The sequence below is a fragment of the Sesamum indicum genome, linkage group LG8 (genome assembly GCF_000512975.1).
Source record: "Sesamum indicum cultivar Zhongzhi No. 13 linkage group LG8, S_indicum_v1.0, whole genome shotgun sequence".
NCBI lineage: Eukaryota > Viridiplantae > Streptophyta > Magnoliopsida > Lamiales > Pedaliaceae > Sesamum > Sesamum indicum.
The window spans coordinates 872,243-887,001 of record NC_026152.1 but is presented as its reverse complement, the minus strand read 5'-3'; the positions used below and the strand labels follow the sequence as shown (position 1 = coordinate 887,001).

Genomic DNA, 14,759 nt, shown 5'->3' with positions numbered 1-14,759 from the left:
TGATGGATGGCCAATATATATAGGAGGTCTTAATTGTATGATTTCACATAGGCCGAAGATGTTAGAATGATCCAATGGTTACTATAGGTCACACGTATTAGGCCTATGGAAAAGATGGTCCAAACAGGCAGTACGAACCTTTGTGTTAGACAATGATGAATGTCTTTTTCACTAAGTACGAAGGTCTTTGGGAGAGTTTCGATGGTCTCTGCAAAAGGTCACTTGGAGGCTTTTAACCATAATATAAACAGATTAAGGTCTTAGATCTCTGGATGTAGTATGGAGGTCTCTGATGAATATGTTAAAAATATGAATATTATGTTCTCATAAGCGGCCTTTGGAGAGACCTTAGATCCCCTAGAGCCCTCTAGCAAATACCCGTACAGTTAGGGTTTTTGACTGCTTTTGGAGGTATATACTGACTGTGATAAATATCCCCATATCACAATATTTTAATCTAATGTTAAGAATATATGACTTCATAATATTTTTATTGTATAGTATTAGTATAATAGTAACATAATTAGTAAAAGTATAATAGAGAAAATATATATCAAATTATCTAAATACTTATATGTAATTTTGTATAGTTATATATATACACCAAATTAAAATATATTAATTAATTCTTGAAGATTCCAGTAATACTTATAGTATGCGATTATAAAAATACATTGTCCAAAACAAATTCTTTTAATAATTGAATTGTATAATGTATTAATTTTAATAAATTTAGATAAACATAAGATATTTTTTAAAAGTAGTAATTGATCTCATTATATATATATATATATATAATGTAATACCAATAAAAATAAGTAAATTTGTTTAATCGTCATTGTTATTATTATCGCTAGATTAATTCATAAAAATTATTGAATTTCAACTAATTATAATATAAATATTATATATAATGTATCTTGGTACAAATATATACTCATAAATAAACATAAAACATTATAAGCCAATTGTTTGAACTTTTAAATTTATAACATAAAAGAGGTACAAATTGATATTAAAATATAACGAAATTTATATGCGTTATATTAAATAATTATTTACAAACAAAATTATCAAAAACTAAATTATTGATTAAAATTAGTTATAGATAGATATTTGATAATATAAATACAAATAACATTTTTATTATTATCTAAAATTAAAATATGCTATATTGATTAAATATAATTTTAATATATGATGAATTTTGAATGTAAATTTGATATACCATGATTATGTAATTAAATATAAAAAAAACTTAAAAAATATAAAAAAATTAAAAAAATAGAGAAAAGCTCGTAAGTCGGCTAATGAGTTCTCAAACACAAATATTTGGGCTTGAGCTCGGCTCATGAAGGAGCTCGAGCTCGAAGCTACTCGAATCAAGCTCTTGTCGAGTCGGCTCACGAGCTCGCGAGCAGCTCGACTCATCTTACACCCCTAGTTACAACCATCATCATCTAGTATCCAATTTAACATCTATAGAACCTTCTACTTAAATTTTCTATTATCGATAAAGTTCTCAAACGAGTAGTCTTTTCTACAAAAGCATATTATTTAGTCCGCTAAGTATGCCTAATTTTAATTTTAATCCGATAACTATGTCCATTTTTGTTTAGGTTCAGTAACTTACGAAATTGCTTACTTTTAGTCATTTGGCAGATTTTCGTACAATTTTACCCCTACAAGTGCATATGGACTAAAACTGCCTTTCAAAAATTGTATAGGGGTAAAACTGTTTGAAAATCTGACAGAAGACTAAAAGTAAGCAATTTCATAAGTTACTGGACCTAAACAATAATGGACATAGTTATCGAATTAAAATTAAAATTAGGCATATATACTTAGCGTACTAAACTAATATTTTTCCCTTTTCTTAAATAACTTTGCAATATGAGATGGATGTTTTATGGTATCATTTGTGAGAATTTGCAAAAGCATAGTACTAATTTTGCTAACATTCGTACTAATACAATCTTTGTAAAAATGTAGTCATTTGAATCTATTCTAAGTCAAGTTGGACCGATATTTGACCATTCGAGCAAACCACGGAATCGAAAGAAAAAGAAGGAAAATCTATAACCCAAACCATCATCTCCGTCCCTAGGAACCACCACATACTCTCACCACACATATGTAACAAGTTCCTTATGCAATGGAGCAATCTCCGATGGAATCCCATATCTCTTTTTCCTTCAATTGCCCCATCTCTCTCTTCCCCCTTCTCTTGACAGGCATCTATTGTCAACAAGAGAGGAAGCGAGAAAGACTTGTTCATCGTCTTCCTCCAATAACACATCCCTTCTGTTTTGCTCAATCAAAATGTACCACAATGGACCACCTCCACCTCAGTATACCATGCTAGAAAACCAATATGGTTATAGCCCGAACCCATACGGTCACCAGGCTGCCTACCAGCGCAACGGCCCCCGTTACCCGGCCCCCTACCCTAGGAGCTCAGGGGCGTCGAGCTGCTGCCGCTGCATTTGCTGCTGCTGCTGCTGTATCCTTCTCATTTTCATCATCAATATTAGCCTCTTCTACGCTGTGTACAGCGTTTACGACCCCCGCCTGCCTAGTTTCAGGATTGAGGGCTTCGGGGTTAAGTCCTTTAATATATCGCAGGATTCCAACGTGATCACCGAGTTTCAGGTCTCCGTCAGAGCTGAGAATCCGAACAGGAAGATCTCATTCAATTATGGGGATGAGAGCTACGTGAAGGTTGTTTATTTGGGTATCAATATCGGCAACGGGAATATCCCGAGTTTCCATCAACCCACAGAAAACTCCACCCTCATAAAAATTGATATAAAGGGGAAAGCCGAGTTCGGAGAAGAGGTCCAGAAGGATTTCGCAGAGAGAAGTGCCATCCAAAGGATTCCAATACTCGTGTTGGTCAAAGTGCCCGTCAACGTCGTGGTGGGGGAGTCCCCCTTGAGAGAGTTTAAGATCTATGTCATTTGTCATATGATTCTTGATAACTTGGCAGCCGACAAACCGGTTGGGATCATATCCAAAGAGACAAAGTGGAGATTTGAGCTCTGATCATGTTCATCTAATTGTGTATGGGTACGATCACTTCTTGCAGAGATCGGGATTGAATCAAGTGTGCACAAGGTAAGAATCTTACATAAGTATGTGCGTGGAGGATTCTTAATAGATTTTTGATCAGTTTCTTGTCATGTATTTATAAACCCATGTCCTAATACAGACAAGAAAAATGTATAATTGCAGCAGTTCTTCGACGACATCCGTTAGTAGGTGTAAGTTTGTTCTACGGTAGGAGCTTTCCTTAGTTTTTAATTGGTTTCACCAGAAGAAATATTATTTTTTATAATAGTTAATTATTATGGTTTAAATTGATATGTGTGGTAAATATTAATTAATTTACTGCTGCACAACGGTTATTAACCATTATTTCTGTAAACGAGGGTAAGACATTAACCACAACTAAAAATTATAGCAAATATTTTGACTATAATCAAAACTAGGGGTGTTCATAATTCGATTAAATTGGTCGAACCGAACCGAACCGAACCCAAAATCCAGTGTGAATCGAAAACCGAACCGAAATTTTCGATTCGGTGTTCGATATCTTGAAAAGAAATTACGGTTTTTCGATGAATTTTTTTTTTTTATTTGATGACCGAATCAAATCCAAATATTGAAAATTAAAATATTTGTTTAATTTACAAGTATGCATGATCACACTGCGACCTATTCGTGAAACACTAAAAAGAAAGTTATGGTAACTATTAATGAACATTCATACATTTCAAACTTTCCTAAAATTTCTATAGTTATTTACCTTTTCTTTCAAAATTTTTACATATATTAATTAGAAATTCGTTTTCTGAAAGGGAAGAAAACCGTGCATGTAAGTAGTGTGAATATTAAAATGCATAATGTTAATATTAAAATGAATTTATAAGGACTCCAGGCTTGTAAATTATGACTCATAATTCAATAATTTTTAATAATTAAATAACTCATGCCTCAAAGTTTTATAATTAGTTAAAAATTGTCGATGCGGAGACAAATTTAAGACTTTTAAAATTGGGATTTTTGTTGAAAAAATATCCAATTTGCCCTCTGGCCACACAAGCAATGACAAAATTGTATTTTATGCCCGATATGTTAATAAGTAAAAAAAATGTACAGTACAACAATGTGATCATCAGTTGGTTTCTCCCTTGGTAGGCTATGGGGTACGGCATAGTCTATATAAAGCTCGTTTACTGACTGATGTAGGTAGAGTAATGCTAAGAATCCATTGTCTAATATCCTCAACTATTAATAAAGCCGTGGTGCTAGCTGTTCTCTCGGTATGCTCGAATCGTCTCAAGTTTCGCTCCCTCCAAATGTGGTAAATACATGCTGCTAATAGTGCCCGATAAGCCATGTTAACGATGTGCTTACCCCTCCATCTCTGGGAAGCCCAATCAACATCCGTTTGCCAGTCTCTATTGGGCCAAGAAAATCGGACCATTCTCCGGATTGCAGTGAGACACTGTCGACTAAATCTGCATTGAAAGAGTAGATGTCCATGCGTCTCCATCGCTCCCTCATCACACAGGACACAAGGGCCAAGGTGGACTAACCATGGTTTATCCGTTGTGGCCAACTTGCCAAGGATAGCAAGCCATAGGATGAATAAATGACGCGGAATCTTCAATGATCCCGAAAGTAGTGAAGTCCAGCCTATTTTCGGTCCCCGGGGATCAAATAACCTGTACAGAGCCTGAGTTGTGGGAAGCCCCTGGTCAAATTTCCAAATAACACAGTCCTCCCCTCCATGGATCGTGGGTAATGCATGTGTGATCTCCATACACTCGAAATCTATAATAAGAGGCCACTGCCACTCTCCTCCACTAATCACCGTATTGAGTCTAGCTGCTTCTTCCATTCCGAGTAGCCTTGGTCCCTGTGGAAACGTGACACTAAGAGGACCAAGATAATGCCACGGGTCCTGCCAGAGGTAAAATCTCCTCCCGTCTCCAATCTGATAGTCGACCATAGGGCGGAAGAAAACCCGTAAACGTAGAATTTTCCGCCAACCCCATGATCCTCCATGCTCCCTAATCGTCCAAATGGAGGTGTCTCGTAACCGACCCTTGTAAAGCCATTCAACCCATATTGAGGTTCTATCACACTTGATGATATCACAGAGTTTCTTCGTCATTAATGCACGATTCAAGAGAGAAATATCCTTGAATCCTAATCCTCCCTCATCCTTCGGCCTACATAGATCTTTCCAGTCTACCTTGGCATAACCACTATTTGTTGTCCCCTTCCATAAGAAAGTTCGCAGCTTTTTCTCAATTTCGTTAGTAATTTTTTTTGGCAATATGAACGCCGAAGCCCAATATAAGCTCAACGACATGAGTACAGACTTAATAATTTGTACCCTGCCAGCATATGATAGAGTCATTCCTTCCCATTCAGCAATACGTCTATCAATATTCAACAGTAATGGACGACAATATTCCGTCTCATACGTTTATCAATTTTCTTATAAAACCTCTTTTATTTAAATTTTCGAACCGAGTCAAATGAGATTAATCTTCATATGGGACGAAAGGCAGGCAGCAAATGTTGGTCAGTGACCATGAAGGTATCCTAGGAAAAATCTCCCATATGCACCAGAAATTATGAACTAATATTTAAAGATCTATCGACCTCACATGATAATTGTAGGAGGATTTGCAACCAACAATGAATGATTCCAATCTCTAGGACAATTTTCTTGTACTTTTCCAGCAATATTGTCCTTTCTCTCCCCAGTTATCATCAAAAAATACTAATAAACCTCACATCACGAACAAGAAAAACATAGGATTCAGCTACAAAACCCTTGATATTCTCTAATCTTTCAGTACCTACAAAACCACCTTTTTCTGACAACCTTAGTTCTGTCCGTCGTCTCATCTATAACATCCACTTATACCCACTCTAAGAACTTCCCCGATCTCCACACCAGAAAGGAGTCTATAATCGTACCACCATCCCGTCCTCCTCGTCTCCACTACTACTGTCGCCACCACCAGGTCCACCACCACCACTCGAATGAGCTCTCTTTCCCGAATGTCTTGTGGCTGGAAGGTTTCGTCAACCGATGATTATCAAATTTACGCGCCGTTTTGTACCAAGAATGCCACCACGGGAGACACCTCTACCTTCATAGATTGTTACACCCCGTCCACCAACTCGTGGCATCGAGCCACTTCCATTCCAGGACACGGCGAAAATCTTGCCTTGAAGGACTTTTCCATGGCCTCTTTAGGCCACTACATTTACGTAATTGGCGGCCGCCTATGCCGTAAATCGTCCGAACCCAACATCGGTTCAGGCCCGGAAATCAACCCAAGTGTAGTCGCTTGCGTGCATAGATACAACGTCAGGACAAACAGTTGGGAAACATGCGCCCCAATGGCCCACCCCAGGTTCAACTTTGCTTGTACTGTTTTTAACAACAAAATCTATGTTGCAGGGGGGCAAAGCACATTGGGTAGGGCTAAAGGCATTTCGTCCACCGAAGTGTACGACCCGGCTTTGGACCAATGGAGATCTCTTGCCAACATGAGTAGAATGAGGTACAAGTGCGTGAGTGTTATATGGCAAGGGAAAATCCACGTCGTTGGCGGGTTCGTTGACGGGGGAGAAATTCCAGGCCCGTTCCACATGACGCGGAGTTCTGCTGAAGTTTACGACGTGCAGCGTGACAAGTGGGATTTCATGGCCCGGATGTGGGATCTCGACGTGCCCCCGTACCAAATCGTGGCGGTGAATGGGAAGCTTTTCAGCTCCGGGGACTGCTTCAAGAGGTGGAAGGGGCATATTGAGGCATATGATGAAAAGGAGAACATATGGAATGTGGTGCACGGATCTTATTTCGATTGCCTGTCTCCGACTTCCAGGGCGGAGGTTTCCAGCTGCTCCGTCAAGATGTGGCCCTCATACCTTACCATGGCCCCCATTGGGAACCAATTGTACTTCTTGGTAGGATACAGGATTCCAGGGGAAGGGTCGCGGCTGAGGTCAGAGGTACACGTTTTCGACACGGCGGTTCATGGAGGTGGATGGCAGAGCTGCGAGCCGTTCGAGGAAGAAGGAGAGAAAGAGCTATGTGGACATTGCGTTGTCATCAAACAAGAACATTGACTGGGCTACAACCGACTTATAGGGAGTTGAGGGGAAAAACTTATGGAGATTACATGCGTCATGGCAACAAGTCAAAGAAATAAGAAAAAAGTAGATCATAATTAGTTATAATATAATAACCCAAAATGGGAAAGGACGAAATAAAAATGATAAAATAGCGTTATGTTTCATGTTACTTATAACAATATGTGATTCTTTTCTTTTCTTTTTCTCTTTTCCTCATTTCGGCCTTTTTCTTGATCTTATGTTCGACATGTACTTTAAATTAGTGAAACTAGTACTTTTGTGTCCTCTGATAGGAATGAATTTCTTCTCACCCCTCTCTCTCTCTCTTTCAACGTTCACATTATAAAAAAAAAAAAAGAAATGGTAAGACATAAGTATTCATCGCATATCAATTATTCTTAAAGTATTAAAATTTTTAAAAACTCTCCATGACCTTTAATTTTTAAGGTGAAAAAATTCATTTTACCCATATACAAAAATTACTTTGTGAACAAAAATAAAGAGATTTCTCAAAATGCAAAAATCATGCTTTGTCAAAGCTTTTTTTATTTTTGTAATCCTATAGTATGGGCTCATTTTATTTTAGTTTTACTTATTTTTCAAACCAAGTTTAAAATAAATTTATACATGATATAATTACCACATGTATATAATTATGATATATATAATAAATATGGATTAATTGCAAAAACTGACCTGTAACTTAGGGGGTAGCATTTTAAGGCCTCTAAGTTTGACCCTGACAATTTTGCCCTATAACTTTAAAAAATGTGGCAGTTATTGCCCTCCGATATGGATAATTTTACCCCTCTAAACTTTAAAAAGAGCAATTTAATCCTGTTTCGCTATTTTAATATTTTGGTGCATCATACTCGCCTATAATAGTATCAGAACTTTGGTTTTTTGAAGAAATATTTGTTTATATTGCATTTAGTTATTTTTTCCACTAAAAGAAAACCAAAGGTAGAGATCCAGATCCAGACAAGCGCAAATCAGAGACGCTCTTGGAACAGTATCTCTACACATCATTAGTGAAACCCGATGGAGATTCCAAAGCCGAAGACAAGAGACGATATGATCCAAAAAGTCATTAGCTCCATGAAATAGTGGAAGTTACAAGGGGGGATCTATCATACTTATAGGAATTGGCTAAATTAGTTTTCCAACTTGGGATTGTGGACTTACTGAATGTTCAAACCAACTAAATCAATTCAGCACTCCCACTATTGGAGAGAAGTACAAGTTCCAATGATCCTCCACAGGATAATCCAATGAGAAAAAGTACAGATTTTCACACCGACATGACATCAATATTTGTGGGAACCAGACTGAGAGAAAATCTAGGAAGAAAGCTGAGGAGAGCGCCTGAAAATACACCTTGGGCAAGGACCATGCTCTAGCCTTTACATCTACACGGCGCCGTGCTCAACTTCGATGTAATCGACTTTCGAAACATCGAGAAGCTGATAGATGAATGGTTTGCAGCCATAAAAATAGGGGCAACTACCCTAGAACTCGACAAAGAAAACTTCATAACTAATGGAGTTAACCTTTGAGGGTAGTGAGAATATCGAATGGGATAATACCCCATAAGATACCAAGGCTAGTATCTTTAGCAGATCGGTTAGGGAGACTTATTAATATACACTTTATTGGAGATGGATACTTTCAAGAAAGTAGAGCAGAAAAGGCTAGAGAGTATGCAGAAACTCTTTTCAGTCTTGAACCAAGGAGTATTTTAGCAATAGATGAATTTATCTATTGGTTTCGCAATTATTTCTTACAGAGTGGAGTAGCAATAGAAGTTGCAGCTCCAATATTATTTGCATAGATCTACAGTCCATGGAGGAAAATATTGATCCAGTCATACGAAGTACCCGAAGGAATTCGGGTGCGTCTCCCACCTAGATGTGCCCTTAAGGTGGATATTCGGAAAGCCTATGACACAGTGGAATGAGACTTTCTACTAGCAGTTTTGCACATGTTTGGATTTCCAACACAATTTATTCGGTGGATAGAAGTGTGTGTAATAACACCCTCGTTCTCGATGGGTCTGAATGGAAAACCCCATGGATTTTTTGCGAGTTCACGAGGGTTGAGGCAAGCTGAACCCATGTCGCCTTACGTATTTGTTCTTGTAATGGAGGTGTTAAATCTTTTATTCTTACAGTTGATTGAACAGGATGGGCGTTTTTCATATCATTGGAAATATGCTCCTGCTCGACTTTTTCAGCTTGATTTTGCAGATGATCTGCTACTATTTTGTAAAGCTAATATGAATTCTATAGGGGTCTTCAAGTAGGGCCTAGATATGCTTGCATCTTGGTCCGGTCTACGGCTTAATGCACATAAGAGTCACCTTATTATCTCTCGATCGGCACACGCAATTCGAGAAGAGTTGTTGGCGATGCTGGGATTCCAGGAAGGGCAGTTACCAATGAGATACTTGGAACTTCCGCTTCTCTCGTCTCGATTATTGATAACAGCATGTTGGACCTAACTTACAGCACGTAGTGGACTATGATCATTTTTTATTAAAAGAGCAAAATTATTATAAATTGGACTGAATTACCAAAATCACAAATATTTAAAAAATACAACAGCCTTCAAAATTAGAGGACAAAAATTGCAATAAGCCCATTTTAAAAAATTGAAAACCAAACTCTCATTATCTTCACATGTCATGTCAATATTTTTGTCATTTCACCAAACTCTTGGCAAAATTCTCTGAGACCGCATTAGGCGAAAACGAAAATTCATTCAAATATCTCCACATATATACCTAAAAGGAATGCAAACAAATGAGAAACGATGATGAGCTACTCAACCTTTTTGTGTGTCTTTTGTTAGAGCAAAAGTATTCATTTAATTCCATGATAAGAGAGAAGGAAACATTGAATTGGAGATGATGAACCCTCACAAGAAAATGAAGCACTCTAAAGAAACAACAGGGTTCTCAAGCGACTCGGCTTCCTCCGCTGCTACGACGTCGTTAGGAGGTTCCGGCGTAGCCGCACTCTTCTCATCACCCACATTCCGGCGCCCACCCTCCTCGACCCGTCTCACCGGCGACTTCCTGCCGGAACCCTCACCGGGGTCCCGACGCCGCCCGTTTTCCTCCGCCACATTCCGCGGCTGCCCCGCCATTGGCCTTCCGCGAGCTGGCCTTAACGGGGCGACCTGACCCCTCTTCTCCGGGGAAGGTGCCGCAGCCCTTCTAGCGACGACCCTCTCCGCCCTCCCCCTCCCTCCGCCGGGCACTCGCCGCTTCCTCGGCGGAGGCCTCTGGTTGACCACGCCGTCCTCGTCGTCGTCTCGCTTCTCCTGCGCCGTCGCATTCGAGAAGCTCTCACTATAACTACCCATTTCGGAAACTTCAGAAACCTCGCAAACAATCTCCACATCAGAAATTATGAACTAATATTTAAAGATCTATCGACCTCACATGATAATTGTAGGAGGATTTGCAACCAACAATGAATGATTCCAATCTCTAGGACAATTTTCTTGTACTTTTCCAGCAATATTGTCCTTTCTCTCCCCAGTTATCATCAAAAAATACTAATAAACCTCACATCACGAACAAGAAAAACATAGGATTCAGCTACAAAACCCTTGATATTCTCTAATCTTTCAGTACCTACAAAACCACCTTTTTCTGACAACCTTAGTTCTGTCCGTCGTCTCATCTATAACATCCACTTATACCCACTCTAAGAACTTCCCCGATCTCCACACCAGAAAGGAGTCTATAATCGTACCACCATCCCGTCCTCCTCGTCTCCACTACTACTGTCGCCACCACCAGGTCCACCACCACCACTCGAATGAGCTCTCTTTCCCGAATGTCTTGTGGCTGGAAGGTTTCGTCAACCGATGATTATCAAATTTACGCGCCGTTTTGTACCAAGAATGCCACCACGGGAGACACCTCTACCTTCATAGATTGTTACACCCCGTCCACCAACTCGTGGCATCGAGCCACTTCCATTCCAGGACACGGCGAAAATCTTGCCTTGAAGGACTTTTCCATGGCCTCTTTAGGCCACTACATTTACGTAATTGGCGGCCGCCTATGCCGTAAATCGTCCGAACCCAACATCGGTTCAGGCCCGGAAATCAACCCAAGTGTAGTCGCTTGCGTGCATAGATACAACGTCAGGACAAACAGTTGGGAAACATGCGCCCCAATGGCCCACCCCAGGTTCAACTTTGCTTGTACTGTTTTTAACAACAAAATCTATGTTGCAGGGGGGCAAAGCACATTGGGTAGGGCTAAAGGCATTTCGTCCACCGAAGTGTACGACCCGGCTTTGGACCAATGGAGATCTCTTGCCAACATGAGTAGAATGAGGTACAAGTGCGTGAGTGTTATATGGCAAGGGAAAATCCACGTCGTTGGCGGGTTCGTTGACGGGGGAGAAATTCCAGGCCCGTTCCACATGACGCGGAGTTCTGCTGAAGTTTACGACGTGCAGCGTGACAAGTGGGATTTCATGGCCCGGATGTGGGATCTCGACGTGCCCCCGTACCAAATCGTGGCGGGGAATGGGAAGCTTTTCAGCTCCGGGGACTGCTTCAAGAGGTGGAAGGGGCATATTGAGGCATATGATGAAAAGGAGAACATATGGAATGTGGTGCACGGATCTTATTTCGATTGCCTGTCTCCGACTTCCAGGGCGGAGGTTTCCAGCTGCTCCGTCAAGATGTGGCCCTCATACCTTACCATGGCCCCCATTGGGAACCAATTGTACTTCTTGGTAGGATACAGGATTCCAGGGGAAGGGTCGCGGCTGAGGTCAGAGGTACACGTTTTCGACACGGCGGTTCATGGAGGTGGATGGCAGAGCTGCGAGCCGTTCGAGGAAGAAGGAGAGAAAGAGCTATGTGGACATTGCGTTGTCATCAAACAAGAACATTGACTGGGCTACAACCGACTTATAGGGAGTTGAGGGGAAAAACTTATGGAGATTACATGCGTCATGGCAACAAGTCAAAGAAATAAGAAAAAAGTAGATCATAATTAGTTTTCTTATAATAACCCAAAATGGGAAAGGACGAAATAAAAATGATAAAATAGCGTTATGTTTCATGTTACTTATAACAATATGTGATTCTTTTCTTTTCTTTTTCTCTTTTCCTCATTTCGGCCTTTTTCTTGATCTTATGTTCGACATGTACTTTTAATTAGTGAAACTAGTACTTTTGTGTCCTCTCATAGGAATGAATTTCTTCTCACCTCTCTCTCCCTCTTTCAACGTTCACATTATAAAAAAAAAAAAAGAAATGGTAAGACATAAGTATTCATCGCATATCAATTATTCTTAAAGTATTAAAATTTTTAAACACTCTCCATGACCTTTAATTTTTAAGGTGAAAAAATTCATTTTACCCATATACAAAAATTACTTTGTGAACAAAAATAAAGAGATTTCTCAAAATGCAAAAATCATGCTTTGTCAAAGTTTTTTTTATTTTTGTAATCCTATAGTATGGGCTCATTTTATTTTAGTTTTACTTATTTTTCAAATCAAGTTAAAAATAAATTTATACATGATATAATTACCACATGTATATAATTATGATATATATAATAAATATGGATTAATTGTAAAAACTGACCTGTAACTTAGGGGGTAGCATTTTAAGGCCTCTAAGTTTGACCCTGGCAATTTTGCCCTATAACTTTAAAAAATGTGGCAGTTATTGCCCTCCGATATGGATAATTTTACCCCTCTAAACTTTAAAAAGAGCAATTTAATCCTGTTTCGCTATTTTAATATTTTGGTGCATCATACTCGCCTATAATAGTATCAGAACTTTGGTTTTTTGAAGAAATATTTGTTTATATTGCATTTAGTTATTTTTTCCACTAAAAGAAAACCAAAGGTAGAGATCCAGATCCAGACAAGCGCAAATCAGAGACGCTCTTGGAACAGTATCTCTACACATCATTAGTGAAACCCGATGGAGATTCCAAAGCCGAAGACAAGAGACGATATGATCCAAAAAGTCATTAGCTCCATGAAATAGTGGAAGTTACAAGGGGGGATCTATCATACTTATAGGAATTGGCTAAATTAGTTTTCCAACTTGGGATTGTGGACTTACTGAATGTTCAAACCAACTAAATCAATTCAGCACTCCCACTATTGGAGAGAAGTACAAGTTCCAATGATCCTCCACAGGATAATCCAATGAGAAAAAGTACAGATTTTCACACCGACATGACATCAATATTTGTGGGAACCAGACTGAGAGAAAATCTAGGAAGAAAGCTGAGGAGAGCGCCTGAAAATACACCTTGGGCAAGGACCATGCTCTAGCCTTTACATCTACACGGCGCCGTACTCAACTTCGATGTAATCGACTTTCGAAACATCGAGAAGCTGATAGATGAGTGGTTTGCAGCCATAAAAATAAGGGCAACTACCCTAGAACTCGACAAAGAAAACTTCATAACTAATGGAGTTAACCTTTGAGGGTAGTGAGAATATCGAATGGGATAATACCCCATAAGATACCAAGGCTAGTATCTTTAGCAGATCGGTTAGGGAGACTTATTAATATACACTTTATTGGAGATGGATACTTTCAAGAAAGTAGAGCAGAAAAGGCTAGAGAGTATGCAGAAACTCTTTTCAGTCTTGAACCAAGGAGTATTTTAGCAATAGATGAATTTATCTATTGGTTTCGCAATTATTTCTTACAGAGTGGAGTAGCAATAGAAGTTGCAGCTCCAATATTATTTGCATAGATCTACAGTCCATGGAGGAAAATATTGATCCAGTCATACGAAGTACCCGAAGGAATTCGGGTGCGTCTCCCACCTAGATGTGCCCTTAAGGTGGATATTCGGAAAGCCTATGACACAGTGGAATGAGACTTTCTACTAGCAGTTTTGCACATGTTTGAATTTCCAACACAATTTATTCGGTGGATAGAAGTGTGTGTAATAACACCCTCGTTCTCGATGGGTCTGAATGGAAAACCCCATGGATTTTTTGCGAGTTCACGAGGGTTGAGGCAAGCTGAACCCATGTCGCCTTACGTATTTGTTCTTGTAATGGAGGTGTTAAATCTTTTATTCTTACAGTTGATTGAACAGGATGGGCGTTTTTCATATCATTGGAAATATGCTCCTGCTCGACTTTTTCAGCTTGATTTTGCAGATGATCTGCTACTATTTTGTAAAGCTAATATGAATTCTATAGGGGTCTTCAAGTAGGGCCTAGATATGCTTGCATCTTGGTCCGGTCTACGGCTTAATGCACATAAGAGTCACCTTATTATCTCTCGATCGGCACACGCAATTCGAGAAGAGTTGTTGGCGATGCTGGGATTCCAGGAAGGGCAGTTACCAATGAGATACTTGGAACTTCCGCTTCTCTCGTCTCGATTATTGATAACAGCATGTTGGACCTAACTTACAGCACGTAGTGGACTATGATCATTTTTTATTAAAAGAGCAAAATTATTATAAATTGGACTGAATTACCAAAATCACAAATATTTAAAAAATACAACAGCCTTCAAAATTAGAGGACAAAAATTGCAATAAGCCCATTTTAAAAAATTGAAAACCAAACTCT

General features: G+C 39.2%; 5 protein-coding genes across 5 annotated transcripts; 3 read left to right on the top strand and 2 right to left on the bottom strand.

Moving 5' to 3' along the window:
* LOC105167558 (NDR1/HIN1-like protein 13) lies at positions 2,164 to 3,236 on the top strand. Its single transcript, XM_011087332.2, has one exon. It carries the CDS (start codon positions 2,323 to 2,325, stop codon positions 3,043 to 3,045), a length of 723 nt encoding a protein of 240 aa, XP_011085634.1. The 5' UTR covers positions 2,164 to 2,322; the 3' UTR covers positions 3,046 to 3,236.
* On the bottom strand, positions 4,202 to 5,017 carry LOC105167557. The gene has a single exon (XM_011087330.1). It carries the CDS (start codon positions 5,015 to 5,017, stop codon positions 4,202 to 4,204), a length of 816 nt encoding a protein of 271 aa, XP_011085632.1.
* On the top strand, positions 6,085 to 7,161 carry LOC105167556 (kelch-like protein 8). The gene has a single exon (XM_011087329.1). The coding sequence runs from the start codon at positions 6,085 to 6,087 to the stop codon at positions 7,159 to 7,161; it is 1,077 nt and encodes a 358-aa protein (XP_011085631.1).
* Positions 10,061 to 10,568, bottom strand: LOC110012412. The gene has a single exon (XM_020695980.1). The coding sequence runs from the start codon at positions 10,531 to 10,533 to the stop codon at positions 10,084 to 10,086; it is 450 nt and encodes a 149-aa protein (XP_020551639.1). The 5' UTR covers positions 10,534 to 10,568; the 3' UTR covers positions 10,061 to 10,083.
* LOC105167555 (kelch-like protein 8) lies at positions 11,013 to 12,089 on the top strand. Its single transcript, XM_011087328.1, has one exon. It carries the CDS (start codon positions 11,013 to 11,015, stop codon positions 12,087 to 12,089), a length of 1,077 nt encoding a protein of 358 aa, XP_011085630.1.